This window comes from Halichoeres trimaculatus, unplaced genomic scaffold, assembly GCF_033239565.1.
Source record: "Halichoeres trimaculatus isolate MK-OKI-2021-1 unplaced genomic scaffold, fHalTri1.1 fHalTri1_scaffold_5, whole genome shotgun sequence".
NCBI lineage: Eukaryota > Metazoa > Chordata > Actinopteri > Labriformes > Labridae > Halichoeres > Halichoeres trimaculatus.
This window is the reverse complement of record NW_027437183.1, coordinates 21,177,486-21,199,923: the sequence shown is the minus strand read 5'-3', so window position 1 is coordinate 21,199,923 and position 22,438 is coordinate 21,177,486. Positions and strand designations below refer to the sequence as shown.

General features: G+C 42.3%; 1 protein-coding gene across 5 annotated transcripts in view; it reads right to left on the bottom strand.

Annotated features, from left to right (window-relative positions):
- cabin1 (calcineurin binding protein 1) overlaps positions 1–22,438 on the bottom strand; it is a 43,018-nt gene that overhangs the window by 4,094 nt on the left and 16,486 nt on the right. For all 5 annotated transcript variants that reach the window (XM_074669578.1, XM_074669577.1, XM_074669579.1 and 2 more), the window contains 5 exons: positions 13,488–13,651; positions 13,296–13,392; positions 12,498–13,184; positions 7,256–7,330; positions 1,625–1,883 (listed from right to left, as the gene is read on the bottom strand). In XM_074669578.1, coding sequence (XP_074525679.1) covers positions 1,625–1,883; positions 7,256–7,330; positions 12,498–13,184; positions 13,296–13,392; positions 13,488–13,651 — 1,282 coding nt within the window. The remainder of the gene's footprint in view (positions 1–1,624; positions 1,884–7,255; positions 7,331–12,497; positions 13,185–13,295; positions 13,393–13,487; positions 13,652–22,438) is intronic.

Sequence of the window (22,438 nt, the reverse complement as noted above, 5' to 3'; positions counted from 1 at the left end):
AGTGTTGCTTGATGCTAACCTGTCTTTGTGTCTCTCTCCCTCTCTGTGTGAATGTTAAACAGAACAACTTAATGTCTTTACTGACTTTGTTCACTTTAGAAACACTACAACTGATCAACAGACTCTGCTCACAGACGCTTTGATCACATCAGATTATTGTTGTAATCCAGACACCCCAAGGAAAATTACTCTTTAATTTTTAAATCCAGCGCACTCTGTTTTCTGTCTGCTCGGGCAGATCACATGACCTCTTCTGTGTCGAGCTGAATTTATCGTCTGGCGGATGGGGAACGTGATCAGAAGGACTGTGGCAGTGTTTTAGAGTTTTAGATCAAAGAAGAAAACAAGGAACTCTGCCTGACAGCTTTCAGATCAAAGGTTTGCTTTTAAGACTCCAGAGGTTTTTTTTTTTTTCTGTGAAAACCTGCAGATGGGATTTCAATCGATAAAAGAATTCAAAATTTATGGGATAAAAATTGAGAGCAATAAAAAAATATGATGCAATTAAGTAAAGAAACTTTAAAATGTGTTTAATGTTTTATTTCCTGCTGATTTACACGCTGAGTAAAAGTTGAGGTTCTGACCTGTCAAAGAATAAATCCATATTTTTATCCATGAAATGAGTTTGCTATGAAGGAAATGCAACAGAAAATATGACTGCTGCTGCTTTATCTGCATAAACTCCTAAGCATGATGTTAAGTGTAATTTAAGTCATTTTTCGTGACAGTTTGATAAAAAAAATAATCTGAGTTTCATGTTTGGTAATTCAGCATTTTTTGGAATCATTCTTTCCAAAGGCAATGACTCTTTCAAGTTTGTCACCAGACAGATTTATATAAAAGTGAAATTGGGCTCAGGTTTGAGAGATGCGTCTGGAAATGAGGAAAACAGATGAGCCATCTGAAAAACCTTTTCCCACAGCTCGACTTAATGAGTGACAGAAAAGCAACAAAGTCTGCCTCAATAACAGGAAAAGTGCTCTCAGTGCCTCCAAAAAGCTTTTCAGACTTCCTTTTCACTTTCTCTACAAGCTTCTCGCAACTATCAGATCATTATCCAAACACTCTGAAAGATTTAATCTAATAACCAAAGCAAATGAGCTCAAATATTTAGAATAACAGCTCTCCCTAAAACATTTTACAGATTCAAGCTCAGAGACTGAGTTTACATTAGCAGGGCACTTCAGGCTAAAGATACTGAGAGCAAATTCACACATTAAACATGAGATAAGCAGCAAATCTTTCTGCCAGATTTTCATTATTAGGATGATTATGAGAAAACCCTCCAGAGGCTCGTGTAGGCAGAGACGGAGTTACAATCTGGAGGATGATGGTTTCTAAAACTCTGTTTGGGGGACTGACAAAAACCTAAAAGGCAAAATATTAACAGGCCAGAGATGTTATGTAACAGAGCTGTGGAGATCCACAGGCGCCCCCTGCTGGTCCCATGAATAACTGCGCACGAGGTTGTAAAGAGGAGCTGAGCAGTAGTAGAAACAACAGCAGCATTTAATCCAGTCTAAATATCATCTCTACAGTCTCTTTAAGCAGCAGAAGGCAGATTCATTCCTCTAACAGTGAGACAATAAAAACATATCTGAATGTTAGAGAGAAAGCTTTGTACCTGTGTGTGGTAGGAAGGCCATGGCGGCTGCAGAGTGGCTCGCTGCTCTCCTGTGCTGCGTCTGATCGTGGAAGCCTGAGGCCACAGGTCTGTTCAGTTTGCTCAGAGGCTCGTAGAGCGCTTTGGCCTGACTGTCCTGGGTGGAGAGTGGGTGGCAGGCGGTGTGGCTGAGGAGGACAGGTGTGGGCAGGGAGGCGGGGAAGAAGAGGTCTCGGTGCTCCTTGGTGTATTTCGGCGTAGTGGGGGCGTCGCCTGCAGACTGTGGGATAGAGAAGAAGAGGAGAGGTTGTGAGGACGTGAAGAGATCCATCTGCGGCGTAAACCGTCCTCTGCTCTGGGAGGGCTCTCAGGTGTTCATCCTCGCCTCTGAGTCCGAGAAGCAGTCTGCACTTTTCACACACCACACATCAGCACAGACAGTCTTCACATGAGAGAAGTCCTGGGCAGAGCGGCAGTTTCGTCCCCCCTGAGGGGCTCAGACTCTCCCTGGACTCGGTGCTGTGGGTGCTCTGCTCTACACCATGCTCCATCCCTCTGAGCCACTTCCCTGTGTGTCCTTTAGAAAACCTCTTACAAACACGAGAGCTGCACAAACAACCTGTGACAACAGCCGCCCTGCTCCCAGAGCTGCTGTCATGGCAACACAGGAGCACAGTTAAAAGAAATAAATACAGCTTCTCTAGTTTTCAATTTTAAATGGATGAAAGGTTGAAGGAGAAGCAGCTCTTTTAAGCCAGTTTATGCAGCTTTCTGATCTTAAGTCTAACATTCACAGAATCCACTTTAAAGCAATGTATAAGACGCCGAGAGCCGCACAGGTATGCTCTGATGTCATCATTAAAGCAGGTTAATGAGTCAGAGTGATTAAACATACATCACAGAACAGAGAGGACAGCTACATCTGATTATTTCATGTGTAACAGTGTTACTCTGAGGGCCACATCACACATAATGAGCAGGTCTGACACACACACGCACACACTGTTAGCACCAGATTATTTGGCACAAACAGCTCTCATTTCTCCTGCATCTCTCAGCTGGGAGATGGAAGTCAAATTGTGCTCTGAATCAGAGCTGTGTATGATGAAGGTCCCCCCTTGGGATTCACGCAGCGTAAAACAGACAAATCAAACAGAGTAGCCGTCCAAAAGCTGAGACAGCAACAGATCCTTCAGCTCGTACACAGAGCGCCACAGCAGCTCCGAGCACGCAGCAGCTCCAGAGCCGGCTTTGATGATTCATATCTCATGAATTAAACATCGGCAACAAAGACAGCAACAAGTCAGCTGGACCGTGCACATTAGAGAAAGGCAGTACCTGAGAAAATTGCAGCACGCGGGGAGCAGGCGGTTGGAAGGCTCCTCAGGGTTGCTGTCTGCTGGCAGCCAAACTGAGGTCCCACAGAGCGGACTGAAAGATGGTTCTTTGCAATTATGGGGATTGGGCTTTAAATCAGATTAGAGCAGCTGTAGATGTCATGTTCGGTTTTGGTCATCTCTTCAACACAATTAAAAGACCGGCCAACCGAACATTTTAATTAAATCGCCTGCCCAAATGGGACCGACACTGGAGCGTCAATCCTCATCTTCTCTGCTTTAAAACTTTAACTAACTTCCATGGCTGCTAATTTACCTGCTACAGGTAGGAAAGGAGTTTAAAGAGGCATGTTCATTGAGCCTCGCAAAATGTGCAGCAAGTCCACCACAAGAAGAGGAGAGCAAAACCATAAGATCACATCAGAGCTTTCATTGGTTCAAATGTGCGCTCACAGGTCGTTTATCGCTGGTTTGTTTCCCCCTGATGAGGCATTAAACCAAAAAGGCAAACAATACACAGATTACAAAACGACTCGGCACAACACCGAGCTCACTCTGCACTTGTGGGGGCTTAAAGGAATGTGTGAATGTGTGAGAGGCAGCAAACAACTTTTCATGTTCTCGAGCTGAGAGCTTCCAAGGTGCCTACTCATGATTCCCACGACAGAGATAAAAAACCAGGACGGGAGCTGGGAGCACAATAATTATGACTGAACAGCAGCTAGATTAGACGGCAGAACAAGAATGGGTGCAGCAGCAGGCCTCTGTCTCGTTAGCGTCATGAGGAAACACAATTACAGGCTAATTATGAGAATGTTCAACAAGTCGACAAACATGACGCGCAAACCTGATGATTATAGGAGACAACAGAATCACCTGACAGTCTGCAGACAAATGAGGAGTGTCTGGTACAGATTTAACCTAAGGTTGACTATTACGCAACAAATGGTTGTTTCAATTAAACCAAGGACTCGTATTGAGTTCATCAAGATAATTTGTTTCTCTGCACAAACATTAGGTACAGTGATAACTCCTGTAGCTGCACTGCACAATAACAGTGCCACACCTGAAGAAAGTCTTCAATCATGTTGATCACAATGTGACTGAGTCTGAAATCAACAGGTTTTACCTCCTAAGACCCCATGTTCTCTCTGGGGCAATAACATTTTGTTTTTCCTGTGGCACAGTACTCGATTGTGTTATCTCGTAACTAAAACTGAGTGCCCAAAGACAAGGTTCAGGTTTTAAACTTGTTAGTTCCTTCTGATCTGCAATATGTGGGGGAGAATTCAAATGGAAGCGAACAAAAGCTTGATTCTCAGGAGGTAAAGACGCACACTGTTTCGTCCTTTCTGGCACAGAGTGACGTCCAGTCACAGCACAGCAGCTTCCCCACGCTTCCTGCTGCCAGCTGATGGAATATAATGACACCACTGTGTTTCTGAATTACACGTGTCATTTTAAACACTCTCACCAAGGTCTGTTGATTCTGAGTTTCACAGAATTAAAATATCACCTCTGAACTTTGGGTTTAAAATTCAACCTATGAGCTAAGCATACAGGCGCTACAGCTTTTAAGACTGATTCCAGTGGGCAACCACAAGGGATGGGTACTTTTCACATCTGAAACAATACAGTACCAATGCCCGGTACCTGGCAATGGGCACTGGCACTCAATGGTACCAAATGTTGGTACTTCTGTATATTTATACAGTAATAGATATTAATCTGTTCAAAGTTTTCCAATTTAATATTTTTTTTCTTAACCCTCAGAATCCCAAGCACTTTCTGAGTGTTTTTTGCTTCTGTCATATTTTTAGTCACTGTGGTCTCATTTTTCTCCATAAAGTGAAATACAGCACCTCTATACATTCAGGACAACCATGGCTATAGGCCAGGGGTGGCCAACCAGTCAGAGACCAAGAGCCACAAAAATTACAGTGGTACTACAAAGAGCCACATTACATGTGTGGCCTAACAAACGCACTTCCTCTCACACATAAATGAAATGATATAAAATGAAAATCAATACATTTCCAATTTTCAAAGCAAGATTGAGTGGGTTTGTAAGCATGTTTAAATTTGTACTTTGAGCCATGTCAAAGACCAATTTCTGTTTTTACTGCAGAAGAGATAAAGTTCCATCTATCTATCTATCTATCTATCTATCTATCTATCTATCTATCTATCTATCTATCTATCTATCTATCTATCTATCTATCTATGAGCGATTGAGAGGAGCACATGTAGAGAAGAGAAACTGAAACTTAAGTATCAAGGTCATCAACCAAGTCTTGACCAATAATGATCCCAACGTTGGCATCAATATATGAATATTTAAGATTGATTGTCAAACCACTACCCATAACAATACATTTATATGTATATTTTTATGAATGGATCAAAGAGCCACACACCGGAAGGCAAAGAGCCACATGTGGTTCGTGAGCCGCAGGTTGGCCACCCCTGCTATAGGCTAACGTAACTTAATTATGTCTTTATGTAGTGTAAAAAACACTTAAAAGCTGTAATTCATTTGCGTTTTTGAACCTACCCGCTTTCTTAATATATAAATTTGCAATGCTGTGTTCATGTTCAGTATGGAAAATCAACTACTCTTCCACTTATTCACAGCCACAAGGATGTGTTCAGGTACCTAAATATGGTAACTTTTGATTTTACATGAATTGGTACTCTACAGTTCAACAGATGGAATTCAGTCAATACCTGTAGAAGTGCCAAATTCAGTGCCCATCCCCAGCAACCACATCAGCTGACAGAGCACAAATGCAAATGGTGTGCAAATCACGACAGACCTGTAGATGAAACTAAGGCCATAGCTGGGTATCTGAGGAAGCTTTTTGTTCTTAAACGTCACAGCTGACAGGAATCCATTCTGCCCTGTTGCCATCAAGCAGTCTGGTATGGATCAGTACAGTTTGGTTGGGTTGGATTGGTAAAGCCTGATCCTGTTCGCGCTTCCACAGCCAACTGTGCCCCCTCCTGGTACGGTACGTATCGGTAATTTGGGGATCTGTGCTGGGGTTAGTCAATGGAAACGGCATTAAATGTGTGCCATACTAAGATGAATAAATCCAGATCTCTTGGTGAAAACGGGGTTGATTGACTGGCAAGGGATTCATGTCTGAAAAACACTGCCCCATATGGGTTTGGCATGCTTCAAGCCACATTGACGGATTTGCCTGGTTACAGATGGACGAAAGCATTTTCAGAAAAGATTTCGTTTCTGAAAACATCTGGTTTCATGTGCATGAAGCCTAAATCGAAGAAGCTGACAGTTTTTAAAGAAATTAAGAAAAGCAAACTGAATTCTAAAGCGCTCACAGCTGTTTTAGTCTGATTCCATGAAGGAGTTACTCCACGGTTTGAGGAGTTTTAACAAACATTTACAATAAACAGAAAGCTTTGAATTGTTATAAGACTGATAATCATTACAGTGAACTCCTGTTAAATAAAAAAAGCTGTTTTTCTTCTTTTATTTCTGCCTCATCTTTGAAAAGCCCTTTCTACTTTAATATCAACACAACAGTTTGTGAGCAACATTTCTCTTTTCAGCTTTCAAACATCTGAGAAATGTTGCGTGTGGATCTCTGCGTCATGTTCACCATCATCTCAATTTCTCATTACCACACATGAACGCCAACATCAAACGAACAAAGACAACAAAAAGGCTCATGCAGAAAATCAGATGATGGGATTGGTGAGCAAGGAGAACAGATTTATTCTGCCCACAGCGACTTCTCCCGAGCCAGAGGTTCGGAGGGGAACATCACCGTGACAACAGGATGTGGGCAGAGGGACTCTTGTTGACGGTGTGGGCAGGAGGAGGGATGTGAGGAAGGGGGAGCCGCTGACACAGAATGAGACAGAGCGGATAATGACACGATGAGGAATACGAGGGCTGCAGACAAAGCTGTGTTTGTAGTTGGTTCGGCTTTGGATGAAGCCATCAGATTAAATTCAATTAGACACACTTACTTTATGGATTAGGATACTGATGTTTGTCGTTTAGCTTTGTGTATCCTAATCACGCTGCCTGTAATACACACAACATGCAAACTGAGGCTGGAACTAAAACTAAGGACAAGTTTAGCAGCTTCTGTGTGAGACTGGAGGGACAACAGGGTGCATTCACAACCCGCTACGAGGATGCAACAGCATCAATTTGAATATCAGTGGAAATAACCATGATATTAGTGCCAGTTATTAATCAACGCAGATAAAAGAAGAGGTTTCAGTTTGTACACACTGCAGCAGTGTTAACAGACAAAGATGCTAATTTAAACTCCTTTACCTGTCTTTGGGCAGAAGTGGCCAACTGTATCTGGCAGAACTTCACAGCTTGATCCAGAGCAACATCCTCATCAACCTGAGAGAGAAGAAGAGACAAAGAAACGCCGTTAGGATACAGTCACACATATTCCTAATCTCAGGGCTAAAGTTCACAGTTTCACATAACTTTTATGGGAACAACACTAGTTCACACTTCTCCAGACTAGTTGACAACACATCAGTTCTCAATGACTGCATGGAGCAACTACTGTTGTCAAGCTGCAAGGAGAGCGTCATGCTAGCAGAGTGTGACACAAGCCAGAGTTGACTGAACAATAAAACATCTTTACTCTCGCTGAGTAACAGAAATTAGAACTCAGTTTGTCGAGTTACATTTTTATCTGATGAAAATTTACTGCCATAATCCTTAAAACTACAGTGCAGACGTCAGATGATATCTCTTAATATGGAAGTTTAGCAGACAATAGAGACAGTTATCTTGAGGCTGTCTGACATATAACCATCTCACGGAGACAGCATGAAACGAACAAAGCATGTGGACGACCAGTGCGGAGGATAAATAATCTGGAGGCGCTAAACCTGCCAATTTTGAATAGGCTTATAAAAGGTGAAAAAAGACTGCTTAACATAGTGCTTTTAGCCATGTATACTTGGTTTCATACACATTCTGACTTCGTTTCTACGGAAGCCCCCAAAGGTCACGATGAAAACAATGTATTTCACCTTTTCCTGATATGAGTTGTCTTGTTTTTTTGTTTTTTGTTTTAATGCAGATTTCAACTTATCTTTATATCTTGTTGTCTCAAGAAAGTAAATCTCTGGGTTTCTTTGTGCTTTGGCCACTTTATGAAAAGAAAAGCACACAGTAATAGGCTTCAGTTACCTCAGTCCTGTGGGACAGAACTGCATCTTGACATGCTATCTCTGGCTAATGATAGCGATAAGCCTACTGATTTCATTTTTAGATAACCAGAAAATTATCTTGTTATATCTGGAAAACAAGCTTCATTTTTGGGGTGTTATGAAATGTATTATCACATTATCATTTCATCATCTCTGCTTATTTTTTTCTTGTTATCATGGAATTAACTTGTAAAGTACAGAATACTAAGACAATTAGAAATATGTTATCTCTCTTCTTCTGCATTTTCTTGCACCATGCACCAGTGTTTAAGAGTAAGACTACACAAATCCAGGGATTGCTCATGGTTTCAGGAGGTAAAATACGGGATCATAACATCTCTGATCTCTCTTCTGTCTTTCAGTGAAACATCCTCATGCTGTGGGTGTTGAGGGAAATACTTCTCATATCTCTGAGATTCACCTGCAGAAACCATGTTACAGCTTTGACTTCCTCTGGATAGTTTGCCATAGCAGGCTAATTGCCCAGGATGGTGCTGGTGAAACCAACCAACTTCCACCGACTCTGTATCAGAGGCTGGAGGATTTCCTCGGATCTTGTGCCTCTGATCACAGCAGCAGCAGAGAAAAGCTCGCATTAGGCCCGGTGCAGCTGGTGTGGACGGATGTGTGGGAGTCTGCGAGCTTAGCTGCAGCCCTACATCGCACACTTAGCAGCAATCTTGCTCACACAGCTGTTGTCTTCCTCTAGCAGCCTGTTATATGCATCGGTTCAGGGACCCCCAAAGGCTTTTTTTTTTTTTTCACAGCCGCTTCATTCTACTTTTCCAGTGATGACAATTGTTAAATGGACTGAGCTAAGCATCAGTGCATCACAGCTGACTGCTTTCAATTCATGGCTGCTTCACTGGAAACCACACACAGTTTTTAGTGATGAGTTATCAATATCACATAATGATTATAATTTCAATGTGTCATCTTTTATCACGTCAATAAAAGCATTTATGTGAAATGATATACTGTTTACCAGTGGCAGGAAACACTGTGCCTCCATCTGTCTGGAGACACATTTTGTGGCCTGCTGAAATATCTAATCAGAGCTTATTGAGATAAAACTGGCTAAAATACTCAAGAAGAACAAAATTCTGCGGGGAAAAATAGGTAAAGATCTGATTTGTAGATAAATGGAGCTGTAAATGTATAAAGTGTCTGCAGCTGCTGCAAAATCACAAGATGTTTCTGGTAAACGTAGAGACATATTAATTACATAACTGGTTCAGTGACAGGAAACATGTCAGGACTAGTTCTGACATCTTTCTCTGATGGGTGTGTCAAACAAAATCTTCGCTTCAACTAAGCAAAGGAAACTATTTTAGCAGCAATCTGAAAACAAAAATGAAAAGACTTCCAAAGCTGGACTTTCTCTTCTGATTTCATCCTCATCTTCAGCTGGCAGTCGCCTACTGCCCTCCCACTCCAGCTACAGCCTCCTCTGCATTACACAGCCAGGGACACGGCAACTTGTGTAGGGCCAGCATTGATCTTCAGCTCGATATCACCGTATAAGCTGAGGTGGGCTGTTCTGTAACTGTATCATAAATGCCAAGGAAGCCCTGGGGTTGGACTCAAGCAACAAGACTGAGGAACATTTATCTCAAGAGATGCAAAGAGCAGTATCCGACCCTTTTGGGTCTTCTTATAGAGGAGGAGGTTATCAGAAGTGTCCCTCTATAAATTTAGTTGAAATAAGAATGAACTTAAGGCAGTTAATATAACTTGAATATCCTAAAATATCTTTGTAATCCAGTCAGAATCTGGTCTCCTAGGCCCTCATTTATCAAACATGCACACGACAGAATCATTTCCCCGCACAGATCAGAATTTATTGATCTGGACGTAGGAGGTTTCAAATCCCACACCGGGTCTCAGTTCATGTGCGCAGGTTTCATGTCAAAGTAAGAGTGGTGCAGAATCAAAACTAGATCAACCAAGTGTAGTGCTTTTCTGGACAAACAGAGGCTCAGAAATAATAAGTAAATACTTACATTAGTTACAATGCCTAAAATATACCCAGCATTTCACTGTACCTCTGCCAACCCTGGCTGTACACTACACTACTTATGAAATGATGTTGAGGTGCTTTAAACTGATTTATTTCTTTTTAGAGATTAACTTTAAGAACTAGAGAAGTCACACCTAGATGCACAGTAAAATCTCGAGTGGAAAACTCTGACACAGGGTAAAACTTTCAACATGAGAAATGGGATAGTTTTTTAAGAGGAGTGACAAATGATGACAGGACCATGACCATAATCTATGTAACACTTGAACTTTCTGTGAGTAATTCTGCACAAGCATGTGACAAAATGCTCTTTAATCAAGTTTTTAGGTTAACCAGTCTGCAGGCCTGAATGTTAAAGATTCAGCATCATATGCTTTTAACATGAGTGTGGGACAAACAAATGAAAGTTGAAGAGAAGGATGTAAAAATTCAAGGTTTTAAACTCAGCTGGAGTTTACTTTTTCACACCCCCGCTGCTGCCTGCTGAAGTGATTTCCTCTCAGACGTGTTTTTTTCGGACTCTATTTAACGTCAGTTTTCAGACTTTCAAACAACAAAGCTTCAACTCTCTCTCAACCTCTGCGGCTATGGTGTTAATTTCCAGCAGAGACATGTCTCTATTTTTTCTACTGTAATGCGTCCCTCCATGTCGTAAACCCTATACACACCTGATCATGTGTGCGTGGATTGACCAAGATACACATTTCAAAGATTACACGAACCTTGTCGTACACTGGTGTCTACACCCAAATCTGCACCTGTTTCTGCACCACACTGGTAAGTGAGAGCCCTGTTGAGCACTATGACACTTCATTTTGATGGCACACACAGTTCTACAGAAACACTTAACAAGTTAGCTCTACCACCACTAAAACAACTCTTTTCTTATGGGTGCAGGTAATACCCAGATTCCCCTGATGATATAGAACCTAAGTGCCAACCACTGGAAAAAAAAAACCAGAACAAAAACTGTGGGCAGCCTGAGTTTGAAAAGTTCAGCTGAAGCAAAAAGGTAAAAAAAAAAAAATCCCCACAGAGTGGAAAAATAAAACACCAGCATAAAATCCTCATTTACCTTAGCAACACCACTTCTTTCAGATTCAGCCTCCTCTCTTAGGAGAAAAATCACAGAAAAACAAAGTGAAAGAGGTTGAATTTAGGTTATAGAGTAAAGCAAAAACCACATTTCATGGGGCTGCCTGCTGCCGTGTGTGAAATCCGAAGGAGGGAAAGACCCTACTCTACGAAAGATGCTGTTTTCTTGTTAAGTTGTGACGGGGGGTTCCCAGGTGTGATTTTTTTTAAGACTACTGATACAAAGCATGACTTCACAAAAGTACAGACAAAAAAAAATAGGGCAGTGAATTAACAGCAACAACTTTCCCCAGGGGTTAGCTGAAGTCAAGTGACATTAACAACAACATCGGAGCCAAACACATGACACCCCTTAACCCAAATAGACTTTTCATACTAATTACAATAAAAATGAGACGTCTGTAAATAAGCTCACTTTGTTTTTAAACTAAACTGAGTTCCCAGAAGTGGGGAATAAATCTGGGGAATGTTTTTCATACTTTCATCAACTTGCTTTAACTTGCTAGTTCCTCTTAAGAAGACATGCAAAACCCATTTTTTTCGGATCACCCGAACATGCAGGACAAAACTTAAAACTTCAGATGTAGGATGAGGGGGAGTGGGGAAGAGGAGCACCAAGCTGCACAGCAGATTTGATTAAAGACGAGATACAATTTCCAGATTTAATGTCTGAATGTCTCTAAAATAAATTATAACTATCACTAACAGCTGTCAACTATGAATGACAATCAGTCAGTCAGTGGGAATACAGATGAAGTTCGTAGTTTTGCTTCAGAGATTGTTGGGCTTGTTGCACAACTTAATCTTTAAGATGTAATGAAATCATCTCAACCAAATGCATGATAAAGCACATCGAATCGATTGACATTTATCAAATATTCGCTCACATGATTAGCTCAGAGATAAGGCTTTACTTTAAAATTTCAGTCATCCATTTGTGTCTTTCAAGTGTATCTTCAAGAACCAGGTAGAGAAAAGAGGGCAGCTCAGAGAGGACGGGTAATTAACTCCTCTCTTGGGAACAAATTAAGAGTGTGGAAATGTTTCTGATTTCAGACAAAGCATGTAAACAATGTCATTATGAGACTAAATACCCAGGAAACAAAACAAAGCTGACCCAGCACCTGGAAGAGAAACATGCCATTGTCCCCTGAGTCATTACAAACCCTTTTATCAGGTGTGCACAGCAGAGCTCTCTGACATGCTGTGAAATGAGGAGTCTCACCTGTTTAATGAGCATGTAAGTCTCCGACATGATTTTCTCAATCCGCCCGAGGTCATAGGTCATGACTTTCTGACCCTGCTGCCAAACCCTGTAGGCGTCCAGCAGCAAGGTTTTTCCAGACTCTACGTCCTCCAGAAGCTTCCTCTTCCTGTTCGGCCTTCGCGCTGAGACCTGATCAGCCACGCTGGCTGCCACGGCGACCTTGGGTGCTGAGGTTTGGAGCTGCTGCTGCCTGGAACTGATACTCAGCTCCTCCAGAGACAGTTCTGGTGTCCGAACATTGTCAGTCACTTTCTGCTGGGGCCCTACGGTGCTCAGAGGGCTGTCAGTCTCAGTTTGGTTGCCCTGAAAATCAGTGGTGGTGGTGGAGGGCCTCCTCCAGTTACCAGCGTCCATCTCCATGGGTTCCTCTGGCCCTACTTTCTGCCCCTCACTCCCGGCAGTCTCCGCCTTGCCCGTGCAGACCTCCTGAACCTTCACGCCTTTATCTACAGATGTCGGTGGAGCAATGACTTGTGCCTGAGAGGCCTCCTTTGGCCCTGTGTCCGTGGCAGCAGCTCCCTCTGTGAGCCCAGGCTTCTTGGGTGGTGCATGTTTGCTGTCCTCAGAGCTGGGCCTGTTGGATGCGTCTGTTGTGGTCATCTCCCCCATGGAGGGCGCAGGCGCTTTAGGAAGCTGCTCAGACACCTGAAAAAGAACAGAACCTGTCAAAACACAAAGTGGGAGCATGCCAGACATCTAAACCACACTGTGACGCCCAGCCTCAAGCTTAACTGTGTGTGATTTGTGCTTCCTTACCCCTGAGAGTCTGTTGAGATTGTCCTCCAGGACTTTTACAGTTAGGAAAAATGCTCTCTTGGCCAAAACCTGGCGATCAACATCCCGTAAATATTTCCTTCAAGGAGAAGAGAGAAGCAAGAACAGAGATGCTGAGGAGCAAATACATAATACATCATAGAAACAACAGCATCAGACAGAGCTGGTTCTTACTTTCCCTGGTCAGGGGTTCTCTGCAGCATGAAAGAGACTTTCAGCAGAGTATCGTGATCCTTGAGCTGAGACAGCACCTCCAGCAAGAGGACAATGGATCGGTTCATATGAGATGCAAAACTCCCTGGGCGATCAATCTCATCAACTGGAATACGCCAGATGCCCTGGAGGGGTGGAGAGAGGAAGAAGAAGAAAAATTATGTAGAAGTTTGGAAACAGTGAAAAAACTTAAGTAACACCAATATACAGAATTAGATTTTCCACATTGGGGATAGAAGCCAAACACTGCAAGAGATAAGCTGTCGATATGCAACTGATTGTTATATGATGGACAAAAAGCCAACAGGCTGATTCCTGATCTAAAAGTTTATGTTTTAATGACTCTTTTCTGCAGGAACTTTAGTTTTCAAAAGCATGTGGAAACTATTAACGGTGCTACATGGAAAAATAAAGGTAAGAGAGTCGAGGAGGAAGCCAAAGGAATTCATGGGAGTTTAAAACATGGCATTCAAAGAAGAGACCCCTAATGAGGGGATGGAAAGGCAGCAGGAGAGATCTTTCGGTCTGGCTGTCCATGTAGGAGGTGGAAAGGGAGGGGTAGGAGGTGGGGTGGGGGGGGGCTGAAAGGGGGGGTTTCTCTCTGGGCACACATGATAGGAAGCCTCATTAGTGCTCAGCTCTGTCCAAGCAATACAACAGACCAGAGGAGCGTGTGCCAACAAACACAGCCCTTCCTTTGCAGGAGGGGAGATGAGGTGCGTTTTGATGGTGGAGTCCACCTTTTTTATTTTTTTTGTGAGCACATGTCCTCCCAGCAGGTGGAGCGGAGCGAGGTTCTGCTCTCTGAAGCTACTGACGAGAGTGCAGATGGTGGCCTAGGCTGTGTGCAGTCATAAAGCACATGGCACAGAGTACAGCTTCTGGCCTCAGAGAACGTGTGTGAGACTAAACAAAGACGACCATATCAGGACAGAGCAGAACAAATGAGATGGCTCTATCAGCAGCTGAAGGCACCAGGGGAGCGTGCCGCTCCTCACAGACAGCTCCAGATTGTCAGATGACATTTTCAAAGCCACTGAAGGGGAATAAAGCAGAAAAGTGAGGCAAATATACCCATCAGAGCAAATGACATTCCTGAGGGTGGACTTAGAGCCTTTTCACTTGAAACATGATCAAACTCACTGTCCTAAATGTGACCAAGAGAAAAACCTGTGTTAGAGTCGATCGGACCTACCTTAGACAATCTTAAACCAAGGATCCAAGTCTGGCAACTTAATTATTGATTTTATATTCCAGTTATGACTCATTTAGATCTAAATCTTTAAAGTGGTGTTCAAGGATGTAGCTCAACTCTTGAAATAATCCAATCCAGATCCAGTGCTCAACAACCAACCCAAATCAACCAATGTATGGCTCACACATGAAGAGAAAGATTTGTTATCACCACATGATGCAACCAGGCTTGTAAGGTTTTAACCTTTCAATGCACAGATTACCAAAAGCCTCCGTCAGGAGTGGGGCAAGTATGAGGGGGTGGGCTCGGTTCACTCAGGAAAACATCTCTAATGGAGGAGAGTAGTTCCTCATCAGAAAACCATCCAGTCGCAGTAAATCTGTTTAGGGAAAGCAGAGCCGTGGCTTTACACAGATTATACTGTAGCACAACAGCTAAAGCAGATTTGTAAGACTTTAACTGCAATGATTTTAAGCATCTTTTTCCTCCATATTTCTAATGTGAGGAGAAACTGACCACTGCTTGTCTGATATCTGGAGCAGCAGGCTTCAGCACAGATGTAGCCAATCCATCACAGAGAGATGAGACAGAGATTAAGATCCACCACAGACCAGAGACAAAAACATGACAAGAGGATGATTTGATACAAATGGAATCTGATCTTTTCTTCTGATCAAAATCAGGTTCAAAAGGCTCCTTTTTGTTTGGACCGAAAGAGGGAGATAAAAACTGTGGGAATGTCACATGGAGAAACCTCAGTTTGCCGCTAATTGAAGGTTTAAATAAGAAATTCAAAGACAGACTCAAAGGCACGGGGAGATGTTCATGCATGTATAACCTGATAAAAGCCTGAATGAGGTTTTAATCTCCTTTTCTAGAGTGACCAGGCCAGGAGAGCAGCACAAACACTGCTAGAGAAACAAAACACAAGCAGATGAGTACAGCTGACACACATTACAACAGAGAGAATCCTTCACCGGGTTAGTACACAGGGCTGACACACAGAAATCAAGACAGCAACACTTTCACCTCGAAGAATTCAGAGCCAATCCAATTACTAGAGAGCACTATTTCCTCTATTCTGTAAAACGGTCTTAAATTCTCCCTGTAGGAATCAGTGCTGACACTCACATCTTCCTTAAATGATTCTGGGAGAGCTGGGACTGATGCTGAACATCTGAATAAGGAGCAGAGACAAATTGACTGTATTCTATTTAACCTTGAACATATGCCAAAACAATCATGTGGCAAACTGCTCTACAACTGTAGGAAGAGAAAGCTGATCCATCCGTCCAATCAAATAATTCCAAACACGTCTGAACACGCTATAGTGGCAGAGGAAACGCAAGGCCAAGATTTAACCCCTGGTAAAACTTAATATCTGCTGTGAAGTTGAGTGATGATGGCTCCAAAAGCAACTTGAAATCAGCTTATAAGAAACAACAAACTAACCAATGATTGTACAGACACCAAAGACAGCAGACTACCTGCAAAGACTAGCAGCAAAGTGCACGTGGGCGGCAAAATCTGACATCAATCTAAGTTCACTTTTCCATTGGGTCTTGAAGGAGCACATGTGTCGACTCTGTTGATAGATTTTACAAAGTACCACACAACAAACACAAACACAAACTCCACTAAAAGAACTCTTGCACATACAAACATGAACACAAACCAAAGCTTGATTGCTAAAAGTCAGAAGGGAAGCAACTCACCATCACCAAAGAAAGCTACTCCACAGCGCCTGTGTTAGTTTTCTTTTGGACAGTTTCCTGCTGGCGGTAGCAGCACCAGCACTCCTGGCAGCGCCTCCACCCTGAAAGTGGCTCACGCTCAGAGAGCAAGGGGTGGGCTGCATTTGGGTGCTAGGGCAGCCAGAGCTGCAGCAGAGGAGAGGAGGGAAGCACAGCTGCACACAGCAGAGCGGGAACAGAAGAGGAGGAGAATGGCAGATACCTTGGCAAGAGGAGAAATGGCGCTGAAGTCAGGGCCTACGAGCTCAGTATGCCACTGACAGACAACCCGACTCGTTTCTCTCCTGCTCTCAAACCCTGCCATCTCAAAACAAAAACACCCACGCACTCTATCTCCGCTCTCCCCTGACCCCAGCCTGCTGGAGTCCTCCCCCCTCCTCCTTCCCTTTCTCTCGCACTATACACAGTGCACAGCCAATCCTAGAAGGCCTTCACCAGCCAATCGGAGGCGAGCGGAGAAACTCCCGCCCATTGGTGCACACCCACACAATACACACACAAACAGAGGAGTGAGAGGGAGAGGGAGAGAGTAATGAGGAAACAGAAGAGTGCAACAGAGAGAGCAGATGAGTACGGCGAATAAGAGTCAGGGGGAGGGGTAGAGCGTGATCACCCTGAAGACGGAGCAACAGGAAAAGAACAAGAGAACATAAACTGGCTGAAAAATGAACTCAGTGCCACCACATCAGTGTAGTGGGAGGCATCAGGAGGACGGCATGCTATTAGAGAAACACAACCACAGAGTGTGAGTAAGAAAACCATAGGTTAGTGTGGGAAAAGCCCACACCAAGCAAAGAAAGGCAGGCTGAAGAGAAGAGCTGCCTGAGCAGATAAGACTCCTGTTGCCCACACACACACACAAACACACACACACTCCTCAGTGTTTCCTCAGCCCTCACCTTCCTCCTTCTCTCTCCCCTGCTCGTGTCTCTCCAGCTGGCCACCATAAACATATTAAGTAGACACACCTTGTTTTTCCTGCTTCCTGTTGTGTGAGGGAAAAATAAGAACTGCTGAAAAATGTCAAGCTGAACTACAGGCAATGGAAAGCATGCTGGCAGCCTGGCTAAACCCTCCAACATGCAAATCAAAATATCAACTTGTACAAACTGTAGTCATTTGGCCAATACTCCTCCCCTAAGAAAAAAAAAAGAAAAGAAAAACAAGGTCCTCCTGAGTGGAGCTCCACCTACAGCACATCGCTCTGCTCAACACATGAATGTTTGAGTCATACATCGAACCAAGACAAGGAATGCAAGAGAAAGAAAGCATAATCACCTCAGCTTATATAATCTCATCGAACATGGCTCAAAGGCTGACCTGTTAGCGGTGTGACATCCTAGCCTCAGCTGAATTAAAACGTGTTTATGTTTTTTGAAAAGACAGAATCAGTTGAAATCAACCACTCTGAAAAAAAAGTTATCAGGTTTTGTTTTCATTCCTCAAAATACAGCTACAGGGACATCCATTTTCTTTGGAGTTTGGATAAGAGCAATGTGTGAGTGGGTGGGAGAATATGTAAGCATGTATGAGAGTGGTGTGTCAGGTTGGGGAGGGAGGAAGGAGGGAACATGGTGTCGAACTGCACACAACTACAAATACCTTTAAGATTCAGCTCTGAGGAGCTGTTAAACTGCAACAGGATCCCTGTTTCACAACGCACTGCACGACAATCATTTCCTCACCGTAACAACATCATCACAACAAGGTGTTTCTGCTGTTTGCCAGGTGTGTGTGAGACACATCTATTTGGTTTAAATTAAGCGGAAGATAAAGTCAGCAATTTCGCAAATAAACTGAGGAAGCATTACAAAGAGCTTTATTGGAACCAGTTCAAATGAACCATTAAATGCAACTTTATTTCCCAAAAAGTTAAGGATGTTCTGTAAAATGCTGACAAAAACAGATGGTTGCAAATCATATTAATACGGTATGTGTCAAAAATAGAGCTAAGATAACCTACCCAAAATGTCTTATTGAAAAAAAAGTTCACTTTAAACACCAGCAACTTAAGTCAAAAATGCTGGGACAGGGGCAAATTTATAATTGTGTGGCATCATCTCTTCCATTAGCTGTTACAATACAGGCAGAACGTGAATCTGAATTGTTTTGCTGTAATACAAGAGGTTTTTCCAGAACAAATGCTCGATCTGGATGGCAGCAAATGCAGCTCAAAAGCCATGGATATGTTCAGTCAGTGCCTTCCCATATTGGCAAGCTGCACACGTCAACTTGTACTTGTCGCAGTTACTGGCTGGTGAACTGTGTAACAGGCTGGATGCTCTGTCTCCCCTTTAGAACAGAAGACTTGATGTCCATGATTCCCAAAAAAAATTCAGACCTTCGATTTGATGTTAAACTACTTGCTCACGCAGTCTCTCACAGAGTTGTATAGACTGGTCTTAACTTATGAAGGGCTTGTCTTCTCTGAATGCTCTGCTACGCACATTCATGTTGTTAAAAGTTAACTTATTTGTTGGGAGACGCTCCTTTAGGGGTGTCTTTTTCCTCTGTTCCAACTTTTTTTAATAAAACACTTTGGTGGCATCAAATTGATCCTACACATTTGGTATATCTTCTTTGCACTATTTTTAAAGTTAAATCTAGAATTTAAATGATATGCAAGCCATCAAAACCTTTTTAACATCTGTCACATGTTGTACAGCATCACAGCTATAAGTAATCTACAACCTAGGTGGTTTACAACTGATAAAAAAAAATAAACAACACAGCTAAATATCATCATGTAGAGTTGAGATGTGAAATGAGGGAGACTTCTGGGTAATTCATGACCAAGATAGAATTAAAATGAATCCAGATAATAAAAAAAGCTGTACTGGCCACCAAAGCATTTCATGTAAAGGACCTTTTTTTTCTATCCAAATACTTTCACTTCCAATAACTCAATATCATCAGCCTGATTGTAAATAACAAAACAGATTGTAAACACACATCCCATAACTTAATATAGCTCTTTCCAGAAGTTGTCATTAAATGTGATGAGACTTTATTTATACTAAACACAAGTAGAAAACAAATCTTAGAGTGGTTTATAAGTGGTTTTATCACTTGCCATAAATGACTGTGCACTGATTTCATAATTAACAGCTGTCAAAGCACTTTCTGCTCAACATGAGGTGAAGAATCCCAGCTGGGCAGACACTAACCCTCTGTAGAATTGTAAAAATGTAATGCATCGCTAAATATCATTTGATAGTTGTTTTTGGAGATCAGTAGTTAAAATTTTATTGGTATTGAACTGCAAAGCTTCAGTGAGTTTCACTAAAAATTAAGTTCATACTTTTCAAATCCAGTATTGGACAGGCAATAACTCACACTGTTAATTCCTTAACAAAGGTGTCATTAGACCAGCTGTTCCGAAAAAGAAGCTGTCACAAAACCACACACCACTAAAACGGACAACTCCATTCCTGTGACTCTGGAAATCTTCCCTTTGATTCCACTAACACTGGAATGAATCAAAGTGTAGTTAATATTCTGTTTCAATGTGAGCCTGCCCTCCTGGTTGGTACTCTCCCTGACAGTCAAAGCACTAAATTATGCAAAAGCTCATCCTGATCATTTCTAAACAGCAGTATATAGGTTACCTTATGGAAGCCCCAGTTAGTGTCACCCAGCCAAAGCAAGAAAGAAAAGTAGGGCACCATGACCTACATTAGAGAAGTTTGTATTCACAAACAGGCTGAATGAGGTGCAGACACAGCTACAAGTCAAGTCCCCTTCACGTCAAGGTGCCATGTATTATGTAATGTGTCTGTGATGAAGTCATTTCTCTGCAGACAGAATGACCAGCTAGAGGACTTCCACGCTTTTACAAACATTATATTTATCAAATACAGACAGTAACAGGTCAGGCTGACTCTGGGGTTTGTGTGTCAGAAAAGCCTGATATAGAGCGTCTGTTTCCCATCAATAATACTGTGAGCGAACTGATGCCTTTCACTTCTGTATCTGCTGTTCATTAAACTCACAAAATGAAGTGTGAAAACAACAAGCTCTATAATGTGTTTCTGAAGCTTTTGTTGGTACACCAACTACCCAGAACTCAGACACAATGAAAACTGTCATGTTTGATGAATATTTCAAGAGGTCTGTGCTGTCCTGTGTTAGAGCGAGAGATGGCTTGGTTTGAAGGAACAGTAAAGCTCTGACAGTTGGTACGCCAGGGTGGCAGGTTTGCCTCCAGAAGGGGCTCTGTGAGAACCCGGTGGGAGCCAGAGCGTTGCAGAGCTTTCCTCCAGCTCAGACCTGGCCAACATCGCTCCGACAGTCTGTTACCAGAAGCTCTCTGGAGTCTGTGTTTGACTCTACAGCTTACACAAACAATTATATCCACAATAATGTGTTCTGCCAAAATATGTACCGACAAGGGACTGATGAGAGACGAACATGATGTGACATTATGCTAATGTTATCTACCCTTAAACTTCAACCTAAAGATAAAAGCTTTAGAAATACAACAGCCACATCAAAAGTAAGTCATTTTCTGCAGGCATTAAAAAGACATTTTATCTGCTCCAAGTGAAAAGAGGTAAATAATCTGACACGCAGAGCAGATAACAGAGTCAGACGGTAATCTCCTTCAGTAGAACCCAACAGAGGCCTTGTAATTCTGAGAGGCAGATAATTCAAAAAAATCTCCTACTGTGCAGCTCCATTTATAGCAGTGCTTGTGCCCGCTGATCCATATTTAGGGATGAGTTCTGTGCAGCCAATTAAATTATGTGAACAATATGCGTGAAAAGGGTAAACCCGACTGTAATATGCCAATCATTTCCTCTCGGCAGACAGCTCATTAGTCATAAAACGTGAGGATTCACTTCTCAGGTTCCTCCACTGGGAGTCCCTTATTAGCTGCTGCTGCTGGGCTGTTATGTTTTAAGATAAAGCAGCAGTCCAGAGCGAGGAGATGACACATGCAGTACAGCTATAAATGTGTAACAGTCAAGTATGAAAAAGTAGAAACAAAGATCCATTCATAACCCTCTAGCTTGTGTGTGTGTACACTCCAACTAAGCATTGTTGAGTTCATCTTCACCAGGCGTTCACAAACTTTTCAGCCTTTGACCTCAAAAATAGCAGAGCTGGAGACCAGTGACCCCTGCTGTAAAAATACACTATAGAGTGCACGATATAGGAGAAAAATTAAATTGCCATATTTTTGTTCTCTGCAATACAAGTTGTGATATTTTCTAAAATTTGCTACTTCACTCCGTTGAGGTGAATTTTCCCTTAAATAATAACAGACTCTCATCTTATTGCCTCTGTCTCTCTCTGCCTCTGTCAACACTATTTATGTTAGCAAAAATTTTAATCATGTTGATATCTGTAAATGATTGATATTGATCTATATCATTTCCTGCAAGTGATTCTTCCCACATCAGGTCAGACTTTTTTAATAATGTGCTCCTGCACAGATGTTCCACCTCCTAAGTTTCCCTCTGTGACCAAATAATATTACAGTGATATTTATTAAATATGAGCAGACGTGCAGTGGCTCACAAATTTGTTCTCCTGGGTTTTGCATTTCTGGTAGGCTTTGAACATTTTGCCAGAGATATCAGTCAATGAAAAGTAATGTTTAGAGACATTTCAAGAACAAGCATAACAAACTGCAGCCAGCGCTGACGATAGCACTACATCTAACCGTCTACTACAACAATTGCTTGATGTCACGTTTCAAACCGTATTGCTATGTAACTGTACTGATAAATACATTACCTCAGTGTGTTGTATCCAGTAAAAAGTTGTCTTGAACAAAGATTTTTTTTTCAACCCGATCTCCATTTAATTCCAAACAAACACACACCTCACTAAAAGTAATTAAGACAGTGTGCGTGAGACTCCTCGCCAGAAGGTGGCGAGAGAGTGCAATTAAAATAGATCCTCATAGCATCTTTAATAGTGCGTTCCTTTTGTACTTGGAAGTTGGGTTTTACAAG